We start from the raw sequence: 12,470 nt of genomic DNA on the forward strand, positions 1-12,470 counted from the left end.
GGTTACTCTCTGGTGCCCAAGAGAAGGCAACGCTGCAACCTGGAGAAATGGTACGAGCTGGTTACTCGCTGGTACCCACGAGAAGGCAAACGGCTCAGAGGACGGACCTCAAAAAAATGGGAGGACGAAATACACCAGTCACTAGGTCCAATTTGGACCAGGCTTGCTTTGGACTGAAAGTACTGGGACAATATAAATGGTTTATCTTCCAAAAGGACCTTTAGTTAACTAGAACCTAAATTTAATCTTTTAAATATTCTTGTTGTTTAATAATATAATTAAAATCTTCGAAAATAATAAAGGCTTATTTTATTTTATAAGTTTCGATTATATCGTTATGCGTTCTCACATATTGGCTCGTGCAAGTGACTCCTTGGATTCATTGAACAGTGACACTTGTGGGCTGCTGAAGGCGGCTGCGTACTGCGATGGTGGCGAGGCGCCTGCCCCCTGCACGGAGTATGATGTACTACTCATGGTATGTAGATTACGTACAGGAGACGAGCTCCCTCTGAAACACATAAATATCCATACTTTACATACAAAAAATTTTTATATTCAAAAGTGCCATTCAAATTACAATAGGATATTTATTCAAAACTAGTTGACCCGACAGACGTTTTTCTGTATATCTATACTAGTATTATAAAGAGGAAATATTTGGTTGTTTGTTTGTTACTACTGAACCGATTTGAATAATTCTTTCACTGTTGGGAAGCTACATTATCCCCGAGTGTTATAGACTATATAACATTTTCAAAAAAATTAGGGATCCCTACAAAAAGTCCAGTAATGTAGCCCAAGGTGTAAAAAGACGTACGCGAACGACGTCGCGGGGTATCAGCTAGTAATAAATAAAATAATGTTTTTATGAATTTGTCAATAATATTTTATAACATGAATTATTTCGTAAAATATGCTCCCTGTTGTTGTAATGAAATTGTTTTACAGCAGAACTGTCAAACCGTGCGTCAATAAATTCTCTCAAAGAAAATATGTCCATACAAAACAAATATCGGACGACGGGGGACACATCAAAGGAAAAACAAAATTGTTGTTTTTATTTAATTCCAACACTTTCATATTTATTCACCTTTTAAACCTTCCCTGGACTTCCACAAATAATTCAAGACCAAAATTAGCCAAATCGGTCCAGCCGTTCTCGAGTTTTAGCGAGACTAACGAACAGCAATTCAATTTTATATATATATATGTATATATATATATATATATATATAGATAGATAGATAGGATGTGACATCACATATTGAAAGTAAAAAACTACCACCCATTCCATTACCTCAGACCTGAGAAGAATGGGCGCAACAAACTCAGCGGGCTTTTTTTTTCATCAAGAAAAAAATTGTTTTACAATTAAAGTTATTATTTAATAGCCTGAGGGCGGTCGCTCCATTCCTAATCTGTGGTATAATTAAGAAAGTCATTTATGTTGTAGTGACCTTTACCACACAAACATTTTTTAACAATTCTTTTGAATAACGTTATACTTTAGTTTTGAACATTTTCTGGGATCTTGTTGTAAAACCATATTCATCGCCCCACAAAAGAATTACCAACTCGAATTAAATCGACGACAGCCGAGTAGTAGGCATTATAAGTCTATGTCTGTTCCTGGTGTTAACTAATGTTAACACCAGGAACAGAACCATAATTGGTTACGACAGTTTCTAGCAAATTCACATAATATGTGACTATATGAACATACATTAAAAATAATAATAACATGGTAGATAAGTGCTTCACAAATTGAATTAGATATATTTTAGATATAGGTAATATTTATGGTGAACTTTAATCTTGAACCGCTTACTGAAGCGGCCATTCAAGAATCATTCATCAAATGAAAGTGAAGTGGTGTTTATTTAAAGGCTAGCTTATCGATACATGAATTCTATTTATTCTATTGACTAGCTGACCCGGCAATCGTTGTTTTGCCATATAAAGTATAATTCATGCGATAGTTTTATAAGTAATAAAATATTGCCTATATTATAGCCTGTACATCATTTTGTTCTATTGTCAATAGTTTTTGCAGCGCACGCAAAAATAGGTTTTATTTTACACCTTGTGTTACAAAATAGCAATTTTATTACGGATCCCTAATTTTGAAAAAAAGAAACATAGCCTATAGCCTTCCTCGATAAATGGACTACCCAACACTGAAATAATCATTCAAATCGGACCAGTAGTACCAGAGATTAGCGCGTTCAAACAAACAAACAAACACTGCAGCTTTATAATATTAGTATAGATAAGTAATTGCGATATGTAACGAACCCCTATTCTAAAGTGATTCAATAATTAATGACATCGCGGTCAAAGAGTTATTGACATAAACAAACTGGCCCTCACTACTTTGCTTCGGGTTCAAATCATGGTAGGTGCAAACAATGATGATATTATATATATGACGACCTGTATAGCCGAGTGGTTAGCGATTCTACCTACTAAGCTTAGCGGTCCCGGGTTCGAATCCCGGTAGGTGCAAGCATTTATATGATGTTTGTTTCTGAGTCACGGATGTTTAAGTAAGTATATTGTATTAAATATATCGTTGTCTTGCAACCCATAACACAGGCTATGTATGCCTAATTTGGGGCAAGACAATCCCTTTTTACACAAATGTGTAAAAAGTGTGTCAATATTATTATTATATAAATGTTTGTTTTCATTTCATATTATTTAAACATTTAATAAGTTTTTTCAAATAAATATAATTATATCAATATGGTGCCCACAGTGCAGGATTAACCAAATATGCCTAATTTGGGCCTTTACATTATTTGTGTGAAAATGCGTTAACTTATAATTTATGATGTCGCAGGTATATGATGAAAACAGTGATTTAGTCAAATCTCGGAAGATTTTACAATAACAACACAATTTTATCATTTCTTGAAACAAATCTAGTGATTTGACCAAATCACTTACGGCCGTTCCCAATATACTATCTACAGATAGAGATAAATATAATAAAGTTTGTCCGTGTGTCTCATTGCTACTAGAAATTTTTTCATCATTGTCGAATTTTTCTTATGTTGTCTTTATTATCGTGTATCCTAAAGGACATAAAACACCGTGCTCTCTCTTATCATACCATCTACAGATACAGATTAATTACTACCTTCTACTGTCAGTAATTAGCTGTCAATAATCTGAAGCTGTCCCAATATATCCGATAAGTCATCCTTATCGCCTTACATTGGGACGCGTGAATTTAAATTTCCATACAAACTTCTATCGCTGGTACGCTATACGTCGTTCCAATGACAGGCGTGTACGGATAAGGTGAGTTACCGTCTATTAGTTTATTGGGACAGAAAAGTCAACGATAGTTACGTTTTTTATCTCAAGTTAGACATCACTCATACACTGAATATTGGGAACGGCTGTTAGGGAATTGACCGAATCTCTGTTGTTATCTTTTCCCTGCGACATATATAGATAAGAGAATAAAGTCTCTATTACTTTTTAGTGGTGCTAGCAAGTGCAGAGGTAGCTGCGGCTAAATAGCAGGCTGCAACGCTGGGTCTCCTCTCCCCGCGGTTTCTCTTTCCGCGATCCTAAAACAATAATTCATTTAAAAATATATAATTTTAAAAGTGATATTCCTCACTTCTGGAATTAAATTTGTAACCAAAATTTAACTCTTCCACTGAGCCAACCGTTCGAGTGACGTATCGTTCGTAAATCTTGGTATGTCTTGGTTGTACCTTCAATAAGACATACCAAGATTTACGAACGATACGTCACTCGAACGCTTCATCAATGCAAGGTTACAATACAAAATAAAAGATTTGTTCATTTATTATAAAGTAAAAACGTTTATAATATAGATAATTATTATTTTGTGTAAATTACTCTGTTAATTTTTGGTCAGACTGATCGCGTTTTATTTTATCCGAAAGAGCGTTACACATCCGAACGTAGTCTCATTCAAAACCCATAAAATTAAGTGCTCATTGCGCTGAGCACTGAAGATTTTACTCCAAAAATAAGGTTTTAAAACAAGCTTATCGTTACTGTTATCGTTAAGAGGTTATAAGTATCACAGGCTAACGCGGGCATCGAATCCGCGGCCGGTTTATTGCAAACCAGTTTCATGATATATATTCTGTATTGTGTTTCCTTAAATCTACTAACCGTAGCTGTTACATTGGTATTGATTGTGTCGGAGCTGACGTCACTGTTTATGGTGTCACCATCTTCAGACTCTTTTTCTGGTGGCTCGTTCAGTCCACATGACTGCAAGTCAAAGAAGAATACATTAAATTATTTATATCTTTCAATAAAATCAATAATTTGTTTAAAAAGAAGAAAGAAGAAAGCTAAATACAAAACAAATCAATAAAATCAAAGAAATATCACTATGTTCATTGATGGACAAAGCAACAGCTGGCATTCATAGGAGAAGACAACGGCATTATGAACAATATTTTTTTTATGGGATAGGAGGACAAACGAGCGTACGGGTCACCTGGTGTTAAGTGATCACCGCCGCCCACACTCTCCTGCAACACCAGAGGAATCACAAGAGCGTTGCCGGCCTTTAAGGAAGGTGAACGCGATTTTCTTGAAGGTACCCATGTCGTATCGTCCCGGAAACACCGCACAAGGAAGCTCATTCCACAGCTTCGTAGTACGAGGAAGAAAGCTCCTTGAAAACCGCACTGTGGAGGACCGCCACACATCCAGATGGTGGGGATGATATCGTAACTTGTGGCGTGTCGTGCGAAGGTGAAATTCGGCGGCAGGAATCAGGTTGAACAGCTCTTCGGAACACTCCCGTGATAAATGCGGTAGAAGACACACAATGAAGCGACGTCTCTACGCAACGCCAAGTGATCCAGCCGTTAACATAGTACTGGTCCCCGACAATTCGAGCTGCTCTGCGTTGCACGCGGTCAAATGGATCGAGCTGATACTGGGGTGCGCCAGACCAGAGATGACAGCAATACTCCATGTGAGGCCGGCTCTGCGCTTTGTCTCTACAAACTTCTCGCTAGAATGTGGGCCGGCGTGAAGTATTGCCGTGCTCTATTTATGACGCCCAGTTTCTTTGAAGCCAGTTTGGCTCTGCCCTCCAGATGGCCACGGAATTGGCAATTGCTCGAGATTTCCAGACCCAGTATTCCGATACTAGGCGAGGCTTTAAGGGAAGTGTATATAGTGACAGATCATTATATAATCATGTATCTTTTCTTGCGTATGTCAAAAAATACTCTAAATTATTTAAAAGTGTTTGTTCTATTGCAAAGTCTTTTCATATTTAAAATGCATCAAATAAAAATAAGATGACTTAAAATGTTTTTCACTGGGAAGCTTTTGATTGTGTTCAACATTCATCGCAGCTCAGGAAGTCATGTCACTATGACATTAAAGGAACTGCGCTCGATCTTCAGATTTCATATCTAAATAATAGAATTCAGAAGTCGACATGAATGACAGGAATATTATATAATACGAAATTAAAAAGAATTGTTAAAAAACGTTTGTGTTGTAAAGGTTACTATAACATAAATGACTTTCTTAATGATAAGATTGGGAATGGAGCGACCGCCCTCAGGCTACTAAATAATAAGTTTAATTGTACGATATTACTTTGTAAACATATTTATTCGATTAAAAAAAAAGCCCGCTGAGTTTGTTGCAACCATTCTTCTCAGGTCTGAGGCATTCATTTTGGAATGAGTGGTATTTGTTGACTATCAATAAGTGATATCACATCTATTGAATATTGAATAAAAATATTTTAATTTGAATTGCATTTTTGAATGCATAAACTTTTTCTCTGCACTTGGTGACACGGCACGAACTACCCAAGCTTGACTGGTAGTGAACGAACTTAAGAGCTGAAAATTTACCGTAGTGAAGCCCTGGTCTAATAAATATATTTGCAGTGACTAATTCTCCATGAAAAGATACATTTAAGGCCTGCACTTAACCCTAATGTAGTCACATCCTTAGATAATTTATTCGTTTAGATAGAACCTCTTGCTGCTAGGCAACGACAACAAGGCAAGTTTATTATTTTAGTGTCCGCAGATGTATGTCATTTATATTATAGAGCTTAACTCTTCGCCGCTATTTTTTTCAACATGTCACAGTTATTTTATTGTAGCTGGAACTTCAATAAAGACATACAGGCTTTTATTAAGATTATATTACTTCATAAAAAAAATTTGACCATATTAAGTTCTCCTCATTTCTGATTCGATCTCGCAGGTTAACTCCGAGTATAGCCATCTCCATTGCCTTACAAATCCTCGAAATGCGTCTACATACCGGAACACTCAGAGTTGGTAGATCGGAACAAGGTGGACCCATGATCTGGTCAAGATCGCCGGAATAAGTTGGATGAGAGCAACGCAGGACCAATCATCGTGGAGATCTTTGTGGAGACCGTCCTCCGGCTTATATGATGATGAATTCAAATAAAGTATTATTAGTTATAATTTAATTACGTTAATAGGTTGTCTTGATTTTTTATTAACTTCGGGACTGGCGTTCTGAATATTAGCCGCTTGGTGCACGGAGTCCAATTGTGGCGGAGAGCCCATTGGGGTACGTTCTGGGCTCTTTCCACTCTGAAAAACAATCATAAGTCTTATGATAAAGGGCCGTCTGCCCAAGGGTCGAAGTTAATACAAAATTAAAAAATGAAATGAAAAAATACTCGAAACAAACACAAACTCGCAATTCCATCTACTAGGCTCCGTAAAATTGCTAAAACTTTTAAAGTGGATTGTGTTATATTTTATAATAAACTCCCAAATGAAATTAAAATATTACCTATTAAAAATTTTTAATGTATCGTTAAAAAAAAATTAACATCTAAGGCCTATTATAATGTTAAAGATTATTTGAATGATAAAGATAGTTGGAATTAATGTTCTAAATTTTGTTAATGAATATTGTTATGCTCATTTGAATGCTTTTGTAACTTTTGTACTTCATCCTGACTTGCACTAAATAACTTATAAGGTTGTACAGTGAATAAAGATTTTTTTGACTTTGACTTTGACTTTGAATGTCAAACGGCGGGGTTTTATTAGTGAAGTGCGAGGTGATAATTATTTTATCGTGCACGCTTTGAGATAAAAGAATATTAAGTCTCTCAAAATTGATTTATAGCCAAGAAGTTTCTGGGGTATATTTAGCAATTTAAGGACGCGTTCTCAAAACAGAGAGGTATCGAATCGCACCACTACACTGACACCGCTCAAACACATACACGTACTTAAAGTTAGTTGTGGGAATGAAATGAATTTGATACTTTAGTAAGTTTGAATTTTGTTTTTTTTAATGCCTATGTATTTTTGATAATTGTTTGATGTATTCGTTAAGTAGTTAAATATTAGAACTTTAGATGGCAATTCTGTCGCATAACGTCGTGTGTAGTAAACGAAGTTTTTTTTAAATCCAAGATGGCGATGATTTCAACAATATGGGTATCGTATTCGAGGTTCTCGAGGGTGCAGAGAACGATTTTGGGATCATTTTTGAAATACAAGATGGCCGCCGCGCAAAAAAATAAATAAATGACACCCATGAAGAAAATTTTGTAGATTTCATAGGCTCCATCATGGATTTCGATTTTGACCCGATATTCGTTATTGTTGACCCCAAAAACCATGAAACACCCATGAAGAGAAGTTGGTGAATTTCATAGGCGCCATCTTGGATTTCGATTTTGACCCGATATTCGTTATTGTTGACCCCGAAAACCATGAAAATGACACCCAATAAGAGGAGTTGGTCAAATTCATAGGCGCCATCTTGGATTTCGATTTTGACCCGATATTCGTTATTGTTGACCCCGCAAACCATGAAAATGACACCCATGACGAGAAGTTGATAAAATTCATAGGCGCCATCTTGGATTTTGACCCGATATTCGTTATTGTTGACCCCGCAAACCTTGAAAATGACACCCATGAAGAGAAGTTGGTAAAATTCATAGGCGCCATCTTGGATTTTGATTTTGACCCGATATTCGTTATTGTTGACCCCGCAAACCTTGAAAATGACACCCATGAAGAGAAGTTGGTAAAATTCATAGGCGCCATCTTGGATTTCGATTTTGACCCGATATTCGCTATTGTTGACCCCGAAAACCATGAAAATGACACCCATGAAGAGAAGTTGGTAAATTTCATAGGCGCCATCTTGGATTTCTATTTAATATAGACCTTATATTTAGAGATGAAAATAAATCACTAATTCTTCAAAAAAATACAGAAACATAATTTTTTGAAAATCTGACTGCGTTCAAAATATGTAAAGTATCAAAGACAGTATTGTAGAGCTTATAAAAAATATCCATGTTCGTACAGCGATCTTTCCGAGTACGAGCTGCTGCTTACAACCGACACAGTGGCTACCCACGACGGCGGCCGAGCGCGGACTGACGTTGTTTCGATAGATCTCTCTGTGCAATGCGTACGGAGGGACAAAATAAAATAACCCTTAATACCACACTTTAAAGCTTATGCTTATCAGAAAAATATATGAATTTTAGACGATTAATTTTTATTTTTTCTGAGATTATTTATAACATATTCATTAATTTATTTCCCGTGTTTTTGAAATTATTATATCTGTTACCCTTACGTAATTTTTAAGAGAAAAAATTATGTAAGTAGTAGCAGAAAACTGATCCTGAATGAAGCCCCATTTCGTCAATTTTGTGTGAAGAGGTAACGGATAATCGTTTTTACGACATAAAATATCAAAATTTTAAAGCAAATATTTCCCGCTAATTGGAGATAAAGAAGTAATCTATTTGTGGCAATTTTTAGTTGTGTTAGATTTAGTTTCATTTCATCACAAACTCTACCGAAAAATATCTTATTTTTGTCGGATTCGTAAACGCGTCCTTAATAATGGGTTGCTGTTGAACCGTTTTGGATGATGAAATTGTAGAACGTAACAAATATATGTCGACATGTTCTCGTAAATCCATTAGTAAATTTATCAATCGTTAACAAACCCGGGTGTTGTATAAATCACTCCTTAATAAAACTATACAAGACTCTCTTAGACTCGGTTCAGAAACAGAAAAAACAAGCTAAGTATTTATAGCATTTCTCAAATATAAAAACAATTTATTCTCGTTATTAAAATAGATTGTTAATTTACTATATTCCTTTATAAAAAATTGTTCACAATTTAACGTATTATATTATGGTACAATCGATTAAGAAAAAGCTTACTCTTTGCCGTGTTTCTAGAAATTCATACATTCCCGGAAACTTTTCCCTGTCAGAAAGGCCCATTATTGTAGCAGGCGAAGGAAATTCTATGTTGGGTCTTCGCATTTCCATTTTATCCTCTTTGCTTCGAAAGCTGCCTGAAAATGTACCATGACCTATCAAATTAATATTTTATAAACGGCTTTACTGACGCTTTGTTGGAGTTGGTACCGACTAGTTTCGTATCATTCGGAGGTTCTGCATCAGGGTGAGTTCGCGGAAATATCCAATCTCAAACTGAGAAATTCTAACTCAATATCACGAAAATTTTAATAATATCTATCAAGTTTTAACTATATATTACAAATATATATAAAAATGAATTGCTGTTCGTTAGTCTCGTTAAAACTCGAAAACGGCCGGACCGATTTGGCTAATTTTGGTCTTAGATTATTCGTGGAAGTCCAGGGAAGGTTTAAAAGGTGAATAGATAGGAAAATGCTGCTAAATTAAATAAAAACAACAAATTTGTTTTTCCTTTGATGTGTCCATACATAATTTCTATGAGAGAATTTCTTGACGCACGGTTGACTGTTCTGCTGTGAAACAATTTCATTACGACAGCAGGGTATATGCACCCTATACGAAGTAATTTTTGATGTTATGATATATTATTGACAAATTCATATAAAAACACTAGCTGACCCGACAGACGTTGTTCTGTACATAATAAGTAAATTACAATTTTTTATTAATTTGTCAATAATATTTCATAACATCAAGAATTATTTCGTAAAATATGCTCCGGCCTGTTGTTATAATGAAATTGTTTCACAGCAGAACTGTCAAACCGTGCGTCAATAAATTCTCTCAAAGAAAATATGTCCATACAAAACAAATATTGAAAATAAAAATAATTATGAGTCCCAAATCGAAATAAAAACTATCCTATCTCTCAAGTTGGAGCAAACTGCACTCCATGAAGTAATTCCCATTTAAATCCGTTCATTAGTTTAGGAGTCCATTGAGGACAAACATTGTGACACGAGATTTATATATATTAAGATTATTCTATTTATTATACACAGAACAACGTCTGTCGGGTCAGCTAGTTATAAATAAGATTAAAGATTGAAACAAATATGTTCAGAATACATCTTGAAAAGACCTTCACCGTGGCTTACAAGAGTTTTCTAAATCCATAGTTACATAATATGTAAACAGGGAAGTAAGAGACGCCATAGTTTAATGCAAATATAAACTGATGGAGCACTTAAACTAACTTCCTGTGATATTGACCATTCCAGTGGCATCATCTACCGGCTGCTGTATTCCCGAAGGTATACTCAAGGCCGATAAACCATCTCTTTACCCGCTGGTATTGCAGTTCTTCTTTCCTATGCTAGAGTTTTTTACTTACGGCGTCTATTTCTGCCGTGAAGCAGGAATGTGTAAACATTATTGTGTTTCGGTCTGAAGGGCGCCGTAGCTAGTGAAATTACTGGGCAAATGAGACTTAACATCTTACGTCTCAAGGTGACGAGCGCAATTGTAATGCCGCTCAGAATTATTGGGGTTTTTCAAGAATCCTGAGCTGCACTGCATTGTACTAGGTGTGTCGTATCAATTACCATCAGCTGACCGTCCTGCTCGTCTTGTCCCTAATTTTCATAAAAAAAAAACAAAAAACTTTAGGCTTGTTCATATTATGCCTTGGTATTCAATTTGACAATATAATACCCAACACACAAGGGCTCACTGAGCACAAATTCAAGAAATATATGAAATCTTCTTTGACAAAGAAGGCTTATTAAAGTATAGTAGATTATATTTTTGCCAGAAACTGTCATAACCATAATGTTAACACCAGGAACAGACATAAACTTATGATGCCTACTACTCGGCTAAGTCGAGTTAGTAAGTCTTTTGTGGGGCTATATGCTTTTACAAAAAGATCCTAGAAAATGTTCAAAACAAAAGTATAAAGTTATTCAAAAGAATTGTTAAAAAACGTTTGTGTGGTAAAGGTTATTATAACATAAATGACTTTCTTAATGATAGCACAGATTGGGAATGGAGTGACCGCCCTCAGGCTATTAAATAATAAGTTTAATTGTACAATATTACTTTGTCAACATATTTATTCGATTAAAAAAAAGCCCGCTGAGTTTGTTGCGCCAATTCTTCTCAGGTCTGAGACATTCATTTTGGAATGGGTGGTAGTTGTTGACTATCAATAAGTAATGTCACATCCTATTTTGAATAAAAATATTTGAATTTGAATATATAAGAGGATAATGATGCATGGTTCTTGTCTGGTTCTGTACAGGCCACTTAAATTTGTATCCTATTTTATTAAGAAGGCTAACCAATTATGTTAATATCAGTTCTTCTGCCACTTTACGAACTAATATAGCTTGATGACTTTTACCAAGCGTTTACTAATATTCTCGTTTTCTTTCGAAAGCTCTGGTTTTTTGATATCAATTACATTTATGACTATTTAAAGTATTACAAAATCCGAAACATAATTAAAATAATTCTAGAGATAAAAAAAAATACCAAAATAGATCTGTACAAAATGTTTACCATTTTACTACATAAATTTAGAACTGTACAAGAAAACATTTTCATTTAATTGTTTAATTAAATTTATAAATTGATTTTAGCAGTTTTGCTCTTGGGACGAATGTAATTATTACCAGGCAGCCAAGCCGCGCTCATGCCGTTTATAAGTATAATGAATTTATGCCCTTAACAATAATAATATTTACTTACCAGGCCCATCCTCATTTCTTCGAGGCGGCATCATACTCATCTGTTGATACATTTGGTCCTTAGGAATCGTGAACAGTTCCAGGTATTTCAGAAATTCCTTGTAAGTTACGTGATTCTGTGTAAACAAATCTGTTTTTAGCACCGTTGTATCTGTGTTCGGGGAAACTTGCAATTATCTGGCAATTGAACACTAAACTTCCTCGAAACAAACTTGTTATCGTTAACTCAGGAATATTCCGACTAAAATCGATTTCTATGGGGTTTGAATGGTTTTTCCTGTATAATTTCTACAGATTTTTGAAACAATGTTCATGTTTTCCTCACGTTTTGAATATGTTTCTGTTGCTGCTTTGGGGTTAATCTTTCGAGGTAGCGAAAAAAGGAAGAGTTGAATGTATTTATCGCATCATTTGGTACAATAATCTTAATGGCGACCCATATAGCCGAATGGTTAGTGACCCCGACTACTAAGTAGGA

At 35.2% G+C, this 12,470-nt stretch overlaps 1 protein-coding gene across 7 annotated transcripts in view; it reads right to left on the bottom strand.

The window, feature by feature from the left end:
* LOC126967523 (uncharacterized) overlaps positions 1-12,470 on the bottom strand; it is a 53,487-nt gene that overhangs the window by 15,201 nt on the left and 25,816 nt on the right. For all 7 annotated transcript variants that reach the window (XM_050812028.1, XM_050812029.1, XM_050812027.1 and 4 more), the window contains 6 exons: positions 11,994-12,108; positions 9,237-9,373; positions 6,486-6,608; positions 4,165-4,266; positions 3,490-3,584; positions 350-511 (listed from right to left, as the gene is read on the bottom strand). In XM_050812028.1, coding sequence (XP_050667985.1) covers positions 350-511; positions 3,490-3,584; positions 4,165-4,266; positions 6,486-6,608; positions 9,237-9,373; positions 11,994-12,108 — 734 coding nt within the window. The remainder of the gene's footprint in view (positions 1-349; positions 512-3,489; positions 3,585-4,164; positions 4,267-6,485; positions 6,609-9,236; positions 9,374-11,993; positions 12,109-12,470) is intronic.

Source organism: Leptidea sinapis, chromosome 13 (genome assembly GCF_905404315.1).
Source record: "Leptidea sinapis chromosome 13, ilLepSina1.1, whole genome shotgun sequence".
NCBI lineage: Eukaryota > Metazoa > Arthropoda > Insecta > Lepidoptera > Pieridae > Leptidea > Leptidea sinapis.